Source organism: Pseudorca crassidens, chromosome 1 (assembly GCF_039906515.1).
Source record: "Pseudorca crassidens isolate mPseCra1 chromosome 1, mPseCra1.hap1, whole genome shotgun sequence".
NCBI lineage: Eukaryota > Metazoa > Chordata > Mammalia > Artiodactyla > Delphinidae > Pseudorca > Pseudorca crassidens.
Window position 1 is genome coordinate 50533403 of NC_090296.1, and position 18432 is coordinate 50551834.

The window sequence follows — 18432 nt, forward strand, 5'->3', positions numbered from 1 at the left end:
AGTCTGCAATCTTGCAGGCCTCCTCTCCCCGGCAGAGGGACGTGCAGGGACCCGGGCCCACTTCCAGAACAGCTTCTCCCGGGCTCCGAGGCAGCCCACCAGGGCCTTTCGCCGCAGCAAGGACGGCGACCGGGTCCGGGAGGGAGGCCGGGGTGCTGCGGCCCCGCCCTGGCCAGGCCGGAGCGGGGGGCGGTTCCCATAGGGATCACGGGCCGGCCGGCCGCGACCAAGCTGGGCGGGAGTCGGCGAGGCAGGAGCTAGCCGGCCCGACAGCTGCGGCGCCGTGAGTCCTGGGCGGGGAGGGAGGCGCGGGCCGGGCCGCCACGTGGCGCCGCTCGAGGCTGCGCGGCGGGGGCTGGGGCGCGGGTGGGAAGCCGGGGCGACGCTGGCGGGTTTCCCCGCGACCGCGCAGCAGCGGCGGGGCGGGAGAGGTGGCCCCGCCCAGCAGCGGGACGGCGCGTCCCTGCTTCCCACAGAGCTCCGGGCCCGCCTCAGGAGGCGCGGAGCGCGCGCCTCGCAGGGCTCTCCCCTCCGGCGGGGCCTCGCCGCCGCCGCCCGCGAAGGGAAATGAAACCCGATATTAGAACCGGGGAAGCCCTTACCCTTCCCGGTCCTCCAGCCAGCTCATGTGTCTTAGATCGGATGAATTTACCATTAAAAAGATAGATTGTCTTACAACTCAGTTCGTTTTAGGATGACGGGTTACATTTTAACTTGCAGGGTATATAACAGACGATTAAACTTGAGTTATCAAAGGCAGCTGACTCCAGGCTGTCACCCTTGGTCAAGTGGCCACGGCTGAGGGGCGAGGCTTTAAGGGAATGGGTCGGTTCCTAATTCTGTAACGAGTGCCGTCTTCTGTTCTAGGTCCTTGACAAAGACCCATCGCTGAGTGAAGCTCTAGTGCAGTGCGTTCAAGCCAAGATTTTATAAGCGACATTTTCAAACTATGTGAAGATCCGTTTAAAGAAGATTTATTCTTCTGTGATGGAGAAGTATGAAAAAATTGGGAAAATTGGCGAAGGATCCTATGGAGTTGTTTTCAAATGCAGAAACAGGGACACGGGTCAGATTGTGGCCATCAAGAGGTTTCTGGAATCAGAAGATGACCCTGTCATAAAGAAAATCGCCCTTCGAGAAATCCACATGCTCAAGGTAATGGATTTTTTTAAAATTAATTTATTTAGGCTGTGTTGGGTCTCCATTGCTGAGTGCACACTTTCTCTAGTTGCGGCGGGGGCTACTCTTTTTTTTTTTTTTTTTAACATCTTTACTGGAGTATAATTGCTTTACAATTTTGTATTTGAAGTGGATCAGCTATATGCATACATATATCCCCATATCCCCTCCCTCTTGTGTATCCCTCCCACCCTCCCTATCCCACCCCTCTAGGGGCTACTCTTCGTTGAGATGCACGGGCTTCTCCTTGCAGTGGCTTCTCTTGTTGTGGGGTACCGGCTCTAGGCACTCAGGCTTCAGTAGTTGTGGCTCGCGGGCTCTAGAGCGCAGGCTCAGTAGCTGTGGCGCTCGGGCTTAGTTGCTCTGCTGCATGTGGGATCTTCCCAGACCAGGGATCGAACCCCTGTCCCCTGCATGGCAGGCAGATTCTTAACCACTGAGCCACCAGGGAAGTCCTGGTAATGGATTCTTTAAAGTGAAGTTTCATGGACTAACAAAATTAAAGTGAGTCGTGTTATGTGAAATAAATGCCTTGAGATGTGGCCGCATCTCCTTCCTTCACGGACTTCTGTCCTCAGTGACACAAATGGGACATCTGTGCGTGAGTCACCAATTATATAATGAATTATAAAGTGGAGACGTTAAGTGCAGGGAACGATGGTATTCACTTTCAGACTTGCTGTGGAATATTTTATTTTTCTTCCCAGTGGCTTCTTTCCCATGTCACCTGTAGATCTGGTTCATGAAAAGCCATCAACTTTTATAGTACAGGAACTTTCCATGATTTTTAAACTTCTAGACTAGCTTCTGTTGATGTTTTGAGTCCATGAAGAGAATTAATCATTCACCTGTTTTCAAACAGCTAGAAAGCTGACAGGTTTTCATTATGCCTCACATCTATCTACGGCTGACCTTTATAACGTCTTGTCTCTAGAAGAAGGATTTTTCTCAAAAAAGTGAAATGATTGCTTTAAAAATGTTCATCAGTTAACTCTTGGAGACCATGACATGGGGGGGGAGGGGAGTTGTTTATTATAAGCTGAAAGTATTTTTTTCCTGGAATGGAAATGAAGAAGGAAAGTATCTTTCCTTCTTTTCTGAATTTCTGTGACGATGAAACCCAAATCCTACCCTACGTAGAATGCGTCCTGTAATGAATGCAGTGTGGGTTAACTTTCAACAGATTAACTTTCTCCGTAGGGGTTGGTTTTAAACAGTTAGGGCCTCTGTGTTCTGACAAGTACAACTACCTATCCAACAAGGAAAGAGCAACCTCGTGCGAGCTCAATGGAACATCCAGGGGATTTTCTCTCACCTTTGCTTCTCCATTTGCTCCAGGCCTCTCTAAAAGTCTTCTTCTCCCCATGAATTGCGTGTGTGGGGTTATCTCTGGATGAGGACCCAAATGGGAAGTGGAGGGCTCTGGATAAATTAAAACGGGTGGGGACGACTTTCTTTATTTGGGTCTAGGACATTCTTTACCAACTGGTTGTTGTCAATTCTGAGAAGACACTTCCAAAGCCCCTGTGAAGTACTCCCCTAGGAAAGAGCGAGACAAGCAGTGTTTGCCCATCCCACCGCCTGGTTGCCGTGCCCTCCCCACTCTCTACACAGGGAGAGAGAGGGTCTCACTGTTTCTCTGGCGCCCATGGATGTTTTTCACTTTCTCAGGCTTTCCCTAGTGGAGAAGGTGATAATTGTATTTCAAAGGGCCCATTTACTCCAAAGAAAAGCCAGTCTGTTTCTAGTGGAGAGATACTCTTTTTCTGATTCTGAAGGTCACCTGCGAGCGCCTCTCTGAAACCTCTCACTATTCTTTAGCAATACGGTGTTTACGAGTTTAGTCCCTGAATTACTTCAGTTCCCCCAGGATGGGGACCTCGCCTCTAGATCTCTGTATCAACCACTTGGCATGTAATACCAATAAATGTTATTGTTGGATTGAAAAAAAGATGTTAACAAAATAAACTCTTAGGAAGGGTAGATGTTGCCAATAAATTAGGAAGTCAGATGTGTTCTCATGAGTAACTGAATATTGATGTCCTTTGAAGGATACAGTTGAGTGCACAGGAGCCTGAGTACAGAGCACACAGCACTCCATTCTCCAAAATCAAGTGCACAGCTGAGATGCCCCTGATCTGTATCAGGTGATGGGACTAGATTATCAGTAGAGCCTGTCCCGTCAAGCCCTAACTTTTCAGAATTCTGTGATATTCCTAACACATAATGGGTGCTTAAATATTTGCTGGATAAATGAATTGAGGGTTTGTTAAATGAAGTCATACTTTCTCCACTTACTTATTCAGTAAATATTTATGGAGCTCCATTGTACCTAAAACAATGTTTATGTGAAGTTGTACATCCTGTCTTTCAGATGCTTAACCGGTGGAAGATGAATTTCCCCTCAGCTCTTACACCCAATACACTGGGTTCCTAATGGGCAGGGCCTGTGTCATTCACCTTGTCTCCCCATGCCTGTCATGAACCCTCTAAATAAAGTGTTTGGAGGCTTGCTTGAACTAGACTTTGAAATGTTTAGGGAGACATGGAATAAGAGATAAGGCATTCAGGGCAGACAGTCTCTCCTAGGGAAAAAAGAGGTGCATAAGTGGAAAACAGTATATTGAAGGAACACAGGTAATAACCCCAAAGTCTTAGCCTAGATGCCTGCTGGGCTAATAGGCCTGGGAGAAAAGAGAAGGAAAGGAAGCCAGCGTGCATTAGGAGGGGGTGTGAGGAATTTCTTGGAAAACAGGTCTGGCCCTGGGATAAGTGATGATTAGCACATAGCTTCACCTTGGTCCCAGGTGGCCTTTGGGGTTTGGAGCCTGCCTTGGGGACATGTTGTTGTCCCTGAGAACAGGAAACTGCTGAGGTCTAGGCTAGTGTTTTAGGGCCCCATCTGAGCTGCATTCAAGGCAGAGCTCTAGGGCCCATGGAAGGGGAATACTAAACCGGAACCAAGCACAGTTCCATGGGCCCAGGTTCACGGGCTCAGGGGCTCAGTGAGTGTGAGTTCCTAGGAATTTCCTTGCACACCCCTCACAGAACTGGGGCTGTTAATGACCCTTGCTAAGGTCAAGAACTAGGAAGACTGAGGCTGAAGGTACCTCAGTGACCTTAGCAGGTGAGAACAAGCAAGGGCTGAGGCCCAGACTGCTCTTATTATGATAAGGAAAGCAAGAAAGGTAGATGAAGACCAGACGTAGAAGGCTTTGAATGCCAGGCTGAGGAGTCTGGCTTTCACGTGAAAAGAGGGAAGCCAGCCAAGATTTTTTATTAGAAAGTTATCATTTGCAGACTTTTGAATTTCATGGATCAATAAAATTTCCAAAAAAAAATGTTTTTGTTTACAGATTGGTCGGCATTTTAAGAGGCTGGGTTATCATCATCACTTCATAAATGAAAGGACGTTTTAATATTTTAGAAAAACTAGGAAAGACCCAATTTTAGGAAAAAAGCAGTCTTCCTGAGAGAGTAGTTGACAACTAAAACAACATCTCTCTATATATACATTTCTCAGGTGTGTGAGAGTGTATGAGTGTAGGGGTGTGTGTGTGTGTGTGTGTGAGAGAGAGAGAGAGAGAGGGATCATTGCCCTTATTTTTCTCATTTCACTATCCATTGATGAAAATGAAGACATCAGCTGTTTTGTGCAGCCTAAATTTCATGAAAGTTAGTACTATGTCTGCGAACAAAGAGACTCCCCAGATCAGGTGATGTCCTACTTATAGGATCTATCTGATACAACGAAATACTAATACCACAAAAGAACTGAATGGTCCCTTGGATTTTTTTTTTTTTTTTTTTTTGGCTGCATTGGGTCTTCGTTGCTGCACACGAGCTTTCTCTAGTTACAGCAAGCAGGGGCTACTCTTCGTCATGGTGCACGGGCTTCTCATTGCGGTGGCTTCTCTTGTTGCAGAGTGCGGGCTCTAGGCGAGCAGACTTCAGTAGTTGCAGCATGAGGGCTCCGTAGTTGCAGAATGCAGGCCCTAGAGTGCATGGGCTTCAGTAGCTGTGGCACGTGGACTCAGTAGCTGTGGCACACGGGCTTAGTTGCTCCGCGGCATGTGGGATCTTCCTGGACCGGGGATCGAACCTGTGTCCCCTGCATTGACAGGTGGATTCTTAACCACTGTGCCACCAGGGAAGTCTATTAAGTTATAATAGAATTTTGCATGTATCTGTCCTCAGAGAATTGCTTGTATGTTTTTTAAACCATTTATTTAATGATTTAAAGCAACTCCCAATAGTTGCTGTCAGACTCTTTTAAAAATTACAGTTGTTTCCATTAAGCAGATAAGATCATGGGAGTGAATTGTCCAGCAGTCAACTGCATAATTATTAAGGCACCACATCTACAGTGTTTCTCGTTCTTGATGTGAAAGCATATATGAAGATGTAGCTATACATTGGTAAATGATTTTAAAGATAATAATTATTATCAAGAAACCTATTTTGCTAATATTTTTAGAAAACATTTTTTCTGAAAAATTGAAACACTTTTCAAATAACATTACTTCATGCCATTTGGGGGAAAAAGTGTGACACATTTTTATGAGATAAATTCAGTATTTGTGCTAATAAACTGCTCCCTAAACTAAATGTAATTCGCTCTTCACCAAGAGGTCCTGCTATAGTCAACCCTTTAATGTTTTCATTTGAATCTTATTTTTTCCAGGCTTTTAGAAAAATAAACAATTGCTCCAGTTAAAGTTAGTCAGCTTGTACTCTACTTTAAGAACATTAAGTACCGTTCTAGTGACAGTAATAAAATTATACTGCCATACCTGAGCTCAAAGCAACTATCCTACCCTTTCTCAAGCTCACTTTCCATTGTGGAAAAAAAAGAAAGAAGTCAATATTTTCAGTCAGTGTTTCTGATGAGACACCTCTGTGTAAGATAGTTGACATGTGTGCATTTGGCAAGTTTTTACAGAACTCCTGCCATGTACCAGGCACTGTTCTAGGCTCCTGTCCTCACAAATAAGGAGAGACTAACAGTAAACAAATGATTATATGTCAAGTGGTGAAAATGAAGCAGGATAAGGGGGTAGAGGTGATGGAGGGGCTAGCTTTTTTATATAGAGTGGTTAGGAAGAGCCTTCCTGATGAATGACATTTGAAGACATTCCAGCAGAAATGTGAAGGAGTGACTCTTGCAGCCATTTAGGGGGAAAGCATTCCAAGCAAGGGGAAGAGTAAGAGGCCCCAAGGCAAGATCAAGTGAGGTGTTCTAGGTGTGTTCTAGTGTGTTCTAGGAGGAGCAAAGAGATGAGTGTGTCTGGAGCAGGGGAAGTGAGAAAGAGAGCCATAGGAGATGAAGTTAGAGAGATGAGGGGGTTAGATATGAGGGCCCTGTGGGCCATGGTAGGGACTGTGGATTTTACTTTGAATGAGATGGGAGCCAGCAGAGGGTTTTGAGCAGAGGGGTGCCCTGGCATGACTTATACCCTAGAAGCGTTCCTCTAGCTGCTGGTTACTCCAGCTCCATGAGCAGGAAGGTCTTTTAGAAGACTGCTGATGTGATCCAGGTGTGAGGTGATGGGGTTTGGGTCAGAGGGGCAGCAGTGGAGGTGGTCAAATTCAAGATTTATTCTGAGAGAAGAGCACATAGGAATCCGATGGTTGGATGAGGAATCACGAATGACTCCAAAGTTCTTCAATTGAGTACCTGGAAGAATGAAGAGATCATTCACTGTGATAGGGAGACCCAGGTGCAAATCTGGGGGAAAGGAAGTCAAAAGTTCTGTTTTGGATATGTTATATTTGAGGTGTAAACCCACTGTAAAGTGGGCAATTAAATGCACAAGTCTGGCATTCAGGGAAAAGTCCGGGTTGGAGTTACCACCATGGGGAATGGAGAGACAAGTACCAAAGATTGAGCCCTGGAGCTCCAGCATCTGGAGGTCAGGAAGCTGAGGAACCAGCAAAAGAGGTAAGAAGGGGTGATCTTCAAGGCAGGAAAATCCCGAGAGCAATGTTCTTAAAAGCTGAGAGAAGGGAATTTCCTGATGGTTCAGTGGTTAGGACTCCGCACTTCCACTGCAGGGGGCCCAGGTTCGATCCCCGGTCTGGGAACTAAGATCCTGTGAGCAGTGTGGTGTGGCAAAAAAAAAAAAAAAAAAAAAAGCTGAGGGAAGAAAATATTTCGAGAATGAGGGGGTTGCTCAATGGTGTCAAAGGTCACCTTTAGTACAGGCTTAGAATTAGCCATTGGCTCTGAAAATATGAGGGTCATTTGAGACCTTAATGAGAGCTATTTGGGTAGAGTGGTAGGGATGAAAGCTTCATCAGAGAGGGTTCAAGAGAGGATGAGAAGAGCAAAGTGAAGACAGTGATAAAGGCAACTCTTCTGAGGAGTTTTATTATAAAAGGAAGCCAAGAAATGGGGCAGTGTGTGCTTGGAAGGATGTGGCGTCAAGAGAGAGTTTTTGAAGTTGTTTTTAATATGGAGAAATACGTATATTTGTATGCTAATGGAGGGAGAGAATTCCTGGAGCCATGACCTTGAGTTACCAACCTAGACCATGACCCAAAATAACTATTATAGCATACTAAAAGACCAGTTCATGGACCAGTTAGGAGATTAGGCCACCTCTTCTTTATTTGGAATGTTGCTACGTTCTTTCCACACACTCTTCTTTGTCTTCATGTAACAGGACCCACAGCTGTCTTAAAGCTATTGGCCTAGAACTTCTTCTAGCGGGGTGTACGACATCTGATTTGTGTTGTGAGCCATGAACCCTTCAGGAGAGGGTTCAACCCTTTTCCATAACTAGGGTTCAAGCATATAAAGATACATTTTCCTAATTAATTAATTAATTTTGGCTGTACTGGGTCTTTGTTGCGGCGCTTGGGCTTCTCTAGTTGTGGCGTGCAGGCTCTGGAGCAGGGGTCCCCAACCCCTAGGAACAGGGCCGCACAACAGGCGATGAGCAGTGGGCGAGCAAGCAAAGCTTCATCTGCCGCTCCCCCATCGCCAGCATTACCACCAGAAACACCCCACACTCCAATGTCTTCCACGAGACCGGTCCCTCGTGCCGAAAAGGTTGGGGACCTCTGCTTTAGAGCGCGGGCTCAGTAGTTGCGGCACGCGTGCTTAGTTGCGGTATGTGGGATCTTAGTTCCTGGACCAGGGATGGAACCTGGGCCCCCTGCATTGGGAGCATGGACTCTTAACCACAGGACCACCAAGGAAGTCCCAGGCATATAAAGATATTTTGGATAGGAGGCGCCATGGTCATGACAGAAGCCAGGTTACAGAGAGAGAGAGAGAGAGAGAGACAGTCCCTGAAAGGAAATCATCTTAAATCAAGAAGTCTGGCATCACAGGCCTGTGGCGAGAAGTGGGTACTGCTTCTGCATAAAGCAGGTGGCTGTAATTGAACCCAGCCCCCTGGGGAATATCTGTGTGTCCAGCAAGAAAAGAACTGTGTGGTTCAAAACAAACACAAGCCAACCAACCCAGAATCATTGTATTACTAAGGTCCCAAGCCTCTATGCTACTGAACCTTCTCTCTGTGGGATGCAAATGGTAGAACTATTGGAAGAGGAATCAAAGAATTCCAGCCAGCAGCTATGAGGTTCCCTGGGCAGATGTTGGGCAGCGAGGCAGACGGTACAGGGGCCTTAGAGTAGATCAGACCAACATCAGTCAAAGTTTGACTATCCTCCTTCCATAAGATGAGAAAAGCAAGAGCAACAACAAGGAGACGGAATCATATTGCCATTTGGTGACTCAGTGGTCTTGGGTGAAATGCCAAGGATTGTTACCTAGGATGCACTAACTACGCTTACAAACCTTAGGAGGTGTGTATTGTTATCCCGTCTTACTAATGGATGTAGGATGGTCGATGACTTGTCATGGCCTCCTGGTTAGTGACCTGGATACCGACACAGTTCTGTCCGTCCCCATGTCCATGCCCTGCTGCTCCCACACCTCAGAACCATCGTGGTACACCAAACGCTGTACTCTTTCTTAAGTCTCCCAGAGACTGGTCCTCAGGGCTTATCCCTCCCTTGCCTCCAGAGGGCCTTAGTGCTGAGACTCATGGCTTTTGTGGAAGCCTGGGGTTCTTACTGGAATATCAGTTTTTTCCAATTCTTATTCCTTAACTCTATAGATTATTTTAGCAGGCACAAAGTTATGGTTTGCTACCAACAAAGGTGGAGATAAGCATGGGGGAAAAGGTCCATTTAAAACTTTACTATAAACATTACAATAAAGTTCATTCATTCTTCGTGAGAGCAGTGTCACCCCCAAGAAGATGAAAATTGGTTCTTAGGAGTTGGGTCCCAACATTTTTATTGTATAAAGCACAGATATACATATAGTACATATACATATATACAGTATATTTTTGGAATTAAAATTTCATTGAGAGATGATTAGGAAAAATGTGTAAAAAGACTCTTTTGAGTGACAAATATGAAAAAAAAAGGTCCATGGGGTATGGAAGGATGAGAATGTTGAGTGTATACTGTGTGCCAGAAACATGCTCTCATTTGACTGTAATTAAACATGAATAGTAGTAACCTGCTGAATGTTCAGCGCAGTCCCTGTTTTCCTACGGTCTCCTCACTTTCAGTAACTTCCAGCGAGGGCTTCCCTGGTGGCGCAGTGGTTGAGAGTCCGCCTGCCGATACAGGGGACACGGGTTCGTGCCCCGGTCTGGGAATATCCCACATGCCGCAGAGCGGCTGGGCCCGTGAGCCATGGGCGCTGAGCCTGCGCGTCCGGAGCCTGTGCTCCGCAACGGGAGAGGCCACGACAGTGAGAGGCCTGCGTACAGAAAAAAAACAAAAAAAAATTCCAGCGAGGCTGTGGGCTGTGTGACTGCTCGGGGACAGGAGCCACAGTTAGGAACTGCAGTTTCTGATCCGGCTCAAAGCTGTTGGGTGACCTTGGGCAAAAGCTCCAGTGCCCGCTGGAACCTGGCCCACCTTATTGCCATGATTTATGTCTCTGTTTGGCATTGCTTTGCTGACGTTGCTGAGGGTAGCAGGGTGCTTTGGGGACAAACACCGAACAGCAGTCAAGCAGCCTTAAGGATGCCAGGGCAGGAAAGTAGAGGGTCCAAAAGAGCAGTAGCAAAGGAGAGAGGAGGAGACAGGCGGAGCAGTAGAGAAAGGAGAAAGAAAGGCACAGGTGGGAAGGCAGACAGGTGGGGTTCCAAGGGGAGGAGGTGGAGGTGAAGCACTTCACGTGGTCTCCCCCGTTTCAAAATATCAGACCAGAAACACTGCTGGGCATATTACCATCCTGGTGACGGTAATGTGCCGCGGGAAGCAGGACTGTCAAGGTTCCCTGTTTTTCAAAGCATTTATGTAGTGCTTAATACCACGTGCTCTTGTGTCAAGGCCCCATTCCATGGAATGCTAGCAGAGTACCATGGAAATGCTCCCTAGCATTAGAATCTAAGCAGAGTTTTCATAATTTCTGGAGGCTTCGTCTCCCCTAGTATTAGTTGAAGGAATATTTCCCCCGTATTAGTTGAATAGCATTTCCCAACTCAGTAGACGTCTCCAGGGGAAATCCTGTGACATCTTTAACAATTTAATCTTGCTGTGCCATTTCTAGGTCCCTTTTCTTCGTATTGCTTAATTGGCTTATTGAAACATAATAGATTAGTAACATATTTCTGTAACTTGTTTTAGCCATGTGCAGCATTCTCTGTTATGGTTTATGTGGGATTACAAACTCAAAAGTCTGTGGGGAATCACAATGGTAACATAAATGAGTGGAGTGGGCTGAATGCAAGACAAGATGGAGCAGTGGAGACTAGGGCAAACTGGAGACTGTCTTGTGGGCAGTGGGTGGCCACTGCCCACCCAGCTCACAGGCTACAAAGGGGCTAGACTTTCAGAGTCTTTTTTTTAAAGCCAGAGATCAAAATTTTGTGTAAAATCTCCTGGGTTTTCCCCCATAACTCTTGTTTTGAAAAAAATTCAATATATATGCACACAAGAGGAAAGAATAATACAATGAATACCTACATATCTTTAACTAGATTCAGTAATCTAGTTAATTCTGATGTTAGAATTCTGCTTCATTTCTTTTCTATCTCTGTCTCTGTCACACACACACACACACACACACACACACACACTTTTTTGGCTGACACACACACACACACACACACACACACTTTTTTGCTAAGTATGCAGCATGAATCTCCTAGAATGTCCCAATGTCTCAATAATATATTATTATTATATATATTATAATGTATATGTGTGTATATATGTATATGTGTATATTTTAATCCAGGATCTAATCAGTGAGCATACATTGCATTTAATTGCCATGTTTCTATCGTCTTCTTCAATCTAAAACAGTATTCTAACTTCTTTTTAAATTGAAGTACTGTTGATTTAGAATGTTGTGTTAATTACTGCTCTACAGCAAAGTGATTCCGTTATACATATATATACATTTTTAAAATATTCTTTTCCATTATGGTTTATCATAGGGTACTGAATATAGTTCTCTGTGCTGTACAGTAGGACCATTCATCTGTCGATGGACATTTAGGTTGTTTCCATGTCTTGGCTGTTGTGAATAGTGCTGCTATGAACATAGGGGTCCATGTATCTTTTTGAATTATAGTTTTGTCTGGGTATATGCCCAGAAGTGGGATTGCTGGATCATATGGTAATTCTATTTTTAGTTTTCTGAGGAACCTCCATACTGTTTGCCACAGTGGCTGCACCAGCTTACATCCCACCAACAGTGTAAGAGGGTTCCCTTTTCTCCACACCCTCTCCAGCATTTTATTTGTAGACTTTTTAATGATGGCCATTCTGACTGGTGTGAAGTGGTACCTCATTGTAGTTTTGATTTGCATTTCTCTAATAATTAGCGGTGTTGAGCATCTTTTCATGTGCCTGTTGGCCATTTGTATGTCTTCTTTGGAGAAATGTCTGTTTAGGTCTTATGCCCGTTTTTCAATTGGGTTGTTTGTTTTTTTGTTGTTGAGTTGTATGAGCTGTTTATATATTTTGGAAATAAGCCCTTGTCGGTCACATTGTTTGCAAACATTCTCCCATTCTGTCAGTTGTCTTTTCTTTTTGTTTATGGTTTCCTTTGCTATGCAAAAGCTTATAAGTTTGATTAGGTCCCATTTGTTTATTTTCGTTTTTATTTCTATTGCCTTGGGAGACTGACCTAAGAAAATGTTGGTACGATTTATGTCAAAGAATGTTTTGCCTATGTTCTCTTCTAGGAGTTTTATGATGTCATGTCTTATGTTTAAGCCTTTAAAACCATTTTGAGTTTATTTTTGTGTATGGTGAGAGGGTGTGTTCTAACTTCATTGATTTACATGTGGCTGTCCAACAGTTCTCTAACTTTTAAATTCTTTTTTCCGTCTTTCATGGTATTGACATTTTTGAAGAGTCCAGGTCAACTGCTTTGCAGAATGTGCCTCAACATAAGTCTCACTGATTCCACATGATTTGATACAGGGTAAATGTTTTCAGCAAGGATACACATGGATGAGGCTGTGTCCATCACACTAGTTCTCTTCGGGAAGTACATGATATCATTTTGTCCTGTAATTGGTGCTCTCAGTTTTAATCTCTTGGTTAAGATGGGTCTGTCATATTCCACAATTGTAAAGAAACATTTTCCCCTTTATAATTAATAAGCAATCTGTGGGGTGATACTTTGAAACAGTGTGACTGCCTTGCTCCCCAACAACTGTCGCCCAATGATCCTTGCCTGAATCAATTATACTAAGAGTTATTGTAAAATGGTGATTTCAACAATTCTTTCTACATTCATTAGTTATAATTTTTCTGTAAAAAGAGCTTTTTCACCCACACCCTTGCCCCCAGTACACACAGATTTTAGTGTCACTGTGAATTATGGATTTTTAAAAAATTCACCGTGTTACAAATCATCACTGTCATTCTTTTTGATTCTCAAATTGTCACACGTTTGTCCATTTGAGGCTCCTTGGACCCAGCTCCTTGGTCTGACAGGTGCCTATCATTCCTTGTGTACTTCTTTACTGTGGGGCACAACGAAATGCTCCAGGCTCATCCTGCCCCAACTCTAGAATCAGCCGTTTCTCCAAGGAGCCCTGGTTCCTTTTAGTGAGAATGCAACATGATTTTAAAATGTTGACAAGAAATTAAAAAAAAATTTTTTAACACCATTCAGCCCAAACAAAACACATCAGCAGACAATGTTTGACCTGTAGGCTCAGTGTGGGACCTTTCGATTATACAGCTTTTATTGTATGCAGATGTTCTCACTAGAGACTGGCAGATCTGACCCCTCCAGGTTCATTGCTAATGTATGTAGGTGTTGGGAGTTTATGGAAACTGGTTGTCAATTGGAGGACAAAGGAAGCATTCCCTTGCCCACAATGATAGAAACCAAACAAAACCCGTTATCATCCTCTCTCCCTATTTGTTCGACAAGTGGAGACCTGTTTGATTTTATTTTTACAAGATAACATACTAACTGCAAATAGTAACAGACTGTTTTGTTTGTTTATTAGAGGATTTTTTTAACTTAACTCAGAGTGTGTTTGTCTAGAAAGATTGTTCCCGCTGTGTAGTGAACGCCTAAGAAATAAAGCTGCCATGCTCATACTTCAAGCACAAAAGAAGCAGAAATCAACAAGCTGGCCCTTTACCTTTTTAAAAATACCCAGTTTGCAAGGAGATTAAGCGCATACCATCATCTGTCAGTGCTCTAAACGCCCTTACACACATCCTGCCACACACCTTACTCTAGAAAATAAAATATCATAGAACAGGAGGAGGCTGAATAAATGATTTTATAGTGCACATTGATAAGAAATATATTCTGTTGCTTTCTTTGCCACTTAATTTTTTTTTTTGCGGTACGCGGGCCTCTCACTGTTGTGGCCTCTCCCATTGCGGAGCACAGGCTCCGGACACGCAGGCTCAGCGGCCATGGCTCATGGGCCCAGCCGCGCCGCGGCATGTGGGATCTTCCCGGACCGGGGCACGAACCCGCGTCCCCTGCATCGGCAGGCAGACTCTCAACCACTGTGCCACCAGGGAACCCCTTTGCCACTTACAGCAAAAATGATTTATAGGTAGACAACTATGTTACATATAGTTATTATCAAATATTCAAACCACACTAGAAAGTAGTACTTTTTACATGCAATAAAATTTTTTTTTAATGGGCCAGGCTCGTATCTTTCATTCTTACTTTTTTAATGTTTTAATTCACCTTTTTGTTTGGCAGGATTGATGTTTTAGGCCATAAATTTGCTTTCAACAGGCATATTTTCTTGCTAATTATTAATCTTCTTTGTTACTTATTAACTTTAAAAAGCACTGTAGTAAAAATGCTTTGGTGTAAAATTGCCCTGTTGAAAAATCTTTGAACTCCATTTCTCTTTTTGTTAGAATAATGAAAGGTGAGTTTCTGAACAACTGACACTATCAACCAAACCAAAACCCTAAAAACCAATCTAATCATTTGTTTTATAACTATCAGTAAGTTATAGCATGAATATTGCATGCATGAATATTTGAATATGCATGAATATTTGGCCGTGTCATTGTTAATTCTCATTTTGATCTCCTTTGTACTATTGCTTCTTTCCTAGTACTTTTCATATACTTTATTAGTCAGTAAAACAGTTTAAGCCTCCGCTGTGTACATCCACATCCTGGGCTGGGTCTTGAGAGGAATCCACAAGACATCTCAGCCCAGGTCTCTGGCCAGAGGACCAGCCTGGCACGTTCTGTTCTGTCCATGTTTTCTGTTGCCGACCTAAAATAAATTAACTTCACCTCTTCACCTGTAACTCCAGGTTTTTTGATACTCCTCCCCTCTTCTAGCCATCCCCAAAACTAAGCCATTAGCCAGGGTGTCTACCACGGGGTTCTTGGCATTTGGAGAAAATGTGGGATCAAGGCAGCTTTTCTTTACCAAACGAGAGTGTTCTTCCACTCCTGGTTCCCAAACCAACAAATCAGCCACTGAAGATGCGGCACCGTGTGGTGGCTGCTGGTTCAATGCATATACCCTTGAAGGGCCGGGGTACAGATCCCACCATTCCATTAGGCTGGCTGGTTGTAGATGATGAGGTAGGTAGTAGAACCAGTGGATCCCATGGCCGTGTGCTAACTGTCATGCCTCCTTTGCTGTAAAATGGGCCCCTGGTCTGATGTTGTGTGGACTCCCATGCCAGTAAAGCCCTCGGATTGTGGTGCTGGCGGAAGAGGCAAAACCCATATCTAGAGTTATATCAGTTCCAGTAGGGGCAATCTCTACCCGCTCCGAGTAACAGCTGGTTTCCTTAAAGGACAGTGCAGATCGCTGCCTCAGTATCTGTTTTCTTCTATTGGCAGGTTGGATACTCAGCAGCAACAGTATCCAGATCAGCCTTGGGGAGAGAAAGCCAGTGCTGTTGGGCCACGTATAACCACCATCCCTGCAGCTGTGGCCACTCTGTTCATAGGTCAATCACACAAGGGTTGGGGCGGCCAAAGACAAAGCAGCCTGACCCCTGAAAAGACATCCTCTGCCTGGTTGCTCAGTACTTCCTCTGCAGTCGATGCTCTTTTGGTGGGTATTAATATGAAGCCCAAAGATCCTCAAGCTCTGTGCTCACGCCCACAAGTACAGTTTATGCCTCTTCTCCAAATGATCTTTCAGTCTCGCTCCATCTGGACTCTTAATCAACTAGGTGAGCTACGTGCCCCTGCCCACAGGTCCATGCATGTCTCAGGTCCTTTCTTCCTCCGTACAGAGTGAACCATCCAATGCACTGCTTGAAGCTCTGCTCAGGGGGAGGATTCCCTTTCACCATGTCCTTCGAGGCTCTGCCAGGTGGGGCTATAAGTATATCGGCAGTCCGTCTTTAACTAGGTGACAGGGGAGAATAGGCCACCTATTATTTGTAACTTGCTTGTTCCCTCCAGACCTGCTTAAACCGGATAACAAATGAATACTTTCCATAGTATAGTGGATTGCTGTTGCATCCATGCGGTCTTATGACAGTGGATCTCTATCACCCAGTTCACAGTGGGCAGCTCTGGATCACATAGTTGCTTGATGTCCCATGGTCAGGTGCTCAGTCTCTACTAGGGCTCAGTGACATGTCAGGAGCTGGATACCTCTAGCATGATTGGATATACAGAGTCATATGGCCTGAGTGGTAGTGTAGCTTTGACCCACTGTAAAGTTCTGTCTTGCTTTGGGTCCTACTCAGTAGTGGCAGCCTTCCAAATCGCCTGGTAAATTAAACAGAGCAGTGTTCCCAAGGACTATATACGCTGCCTCCAAGATCGAAAGAGAACCACTAAGTGCCATGCCCCCTTTTTAGTGGCAGAGGATACAAGGTGCAACAATTTGTCCTTTCCTTTCGAGGGGATGTCTCAGCCTGCCCCAGGCCATCGGACCCCTAGAACATTACCCGCATGCCATGCCTCAGAGGGTTTTCTCCCACGCTCTGGCAGACATGTGTCTTAATTGGGCATTCAGAGTACTTGTCATTTCCTGCTCACGCAGGGGGTCCGATTAGCTTGGTGTTCTCAATGAAGTGGATCAACTTGGTCTTCTGTGGAGTGTCAAGATGATCAGGGTCCCTGTGGGCTTTTTGTAACAGGGAACAGAGGAGTTAACCTAGGCCTTGAGCAAGACAGTGAATGTGAACTGTTATCCAGTCCACAAAAAGTGAACTGTTTGATCCTCCGTACTGATAGGGATTTGAAAGAATACATTCATCAGATTAGTAGTTCCATGTCAAGTACCAGGGACTGTGTAGATCTGCTCCAGGAGAGAGAACCATACCTGGCTCAGTAGCTGCAACGGGAGCTACGATTTGGTTGAGTTTAGAGTCGTCTCCCAGGTGAACTGAGTAGGGGTATGATGGGGACCACCAATCCTGCATCCTTTAAATCTTTGATGGTGGTACTAATCTCATCAGTTACTCCTGGGATGTGGTTTTGCTCCTGATTTACTGTTTTGGCCAGGGTCATGTTGTGGGCTGTGCAATTTCAGGCGCTTCTGTTTGGCCCTTTCTGCCATATTGGTTCTTATTCACAAATCATGGAACCAATGTGTATCCATCCCAATTATTCACTTGGGAGTAGAGGAAGTAATCTCAAAAGTGGATCCATGGACCCTTTAGGCCCACTGTGTGGCATTACTCTAACGTGGGGCCATGATAGCTTTTTGGGTCCCCAGATATCAGTGCCACCTCGGACTTTGTAGCCACAGCTCTTGAAAGGTCTGGGTATTTCCCTTTCCTCAGCTACTCTGGTAAATGGCTACAGTTTGCTTTGGGAAAGGATTGAGGAGTACTTGTGGTAGCATTGCAGGATCCTTTGGCAAGGTGACTCAATCAACAGCACTTTTTGGTCTACAAACTTGACTTAGATCTAGAAACTGGGTGAGGACTGCAGTTTTCTAACAGTTGACATCAACTTTCTGCTCGCCATGTCTCCATTTCTTCTGGTAAGACAAACCTAGTAACACCTGCCAGCTGCCCTTCTATTTTACCTATAAGAACTCCATGGTGAGTTCCTATCTGTGCATCAGCACAGACTTCTGGGAAATAAGGCAGCTGGCCTTACTTCCCATAATGGTCTCTATGTACATCTTGCCACTGTCAGCACCTGGTCTCAGCCACTCCAGAATCTTATCACTCCCATTGGAACCAGAGAGCCTAATTCCATGGTAGCATCTCTAGCCTACAGATGACAAGCCTGTCCACCCAGCCTACAAAGGACAGGCACCACTGAGCTTCTCAAAGATGCTGGTGATCTCCTTCCCTGTGCCTTCCTTACTGCTTTAGTGCAGGGAATATTCTCCTGGCCTCCCAAGGAAAGATAATGACGATGTGGGTTTTGCAGTGTCACCTAATAGGTCCACTCTAACATTTCCACCTCCTTGATCTCCCAGACCCCTTCCTCAATACTCTGCTGAGGCAGTTCCAGCATCTCCATCTTACCTATTGAAAGGCCAAGTTTCAAATACCAGCAGCATATTAAAGATTGTCTCCAGGTGTCATTGTCAGGAAATAAGTCCCAAGTTACAGGAGAGTGCTTCATGTCAACGAATCCTCCTCCCCGCCTCCAGCTGTATATTTCACTACTTTCATTGTCCAACACCCTCAAGATTACTGCTGTTACATATGAGCCAGGTCTTGAGTTCTTTGAGTACAGTTATTTCCTCCTGGAGCAAAAGCCGTGCTGCCCTGCTCAGGTGCTGCTATAACCTCATCCTAGTTACAGGTCTGTGTGCCC

The 18432-nt window shown here is 44.9% G+C and overlaps 1 protein-coding gene across 5 annotated transcripts in view; it reads left to right on the top strand.

Annotated features, from left to right (window-relative positions):
- The first annotated feature begins 145 nt into the window (after nucleotides 1–145).
- Nucleotides 146–18432, top strand: part of CDKL1 (cyclin dependent kinase like 1) — a 63124-nt gene continuing 44837 nt past the window's right edge. For 2 of the 5 annotated variants that reach the window (XM_067736396.1, XM_067736386.1), the window contains exon 1: nucleotides 476–1155. In XM_067736396.1, the coding sequence (XP_067592497.1) occupies nucleotides 988–1155 (168 nt within the window). In that variant the 5' untranslated portion in view covers nucleotides 476–987. Of the gene's footprint in view, nucleotides 284–475; nucleotides 1156–18432 lie in introns of those variants that run through there. The other 3 variants (XM_067736405.1, XM_067736416.1, XM_067736427.1) reach the window with 3 other exon arrangements.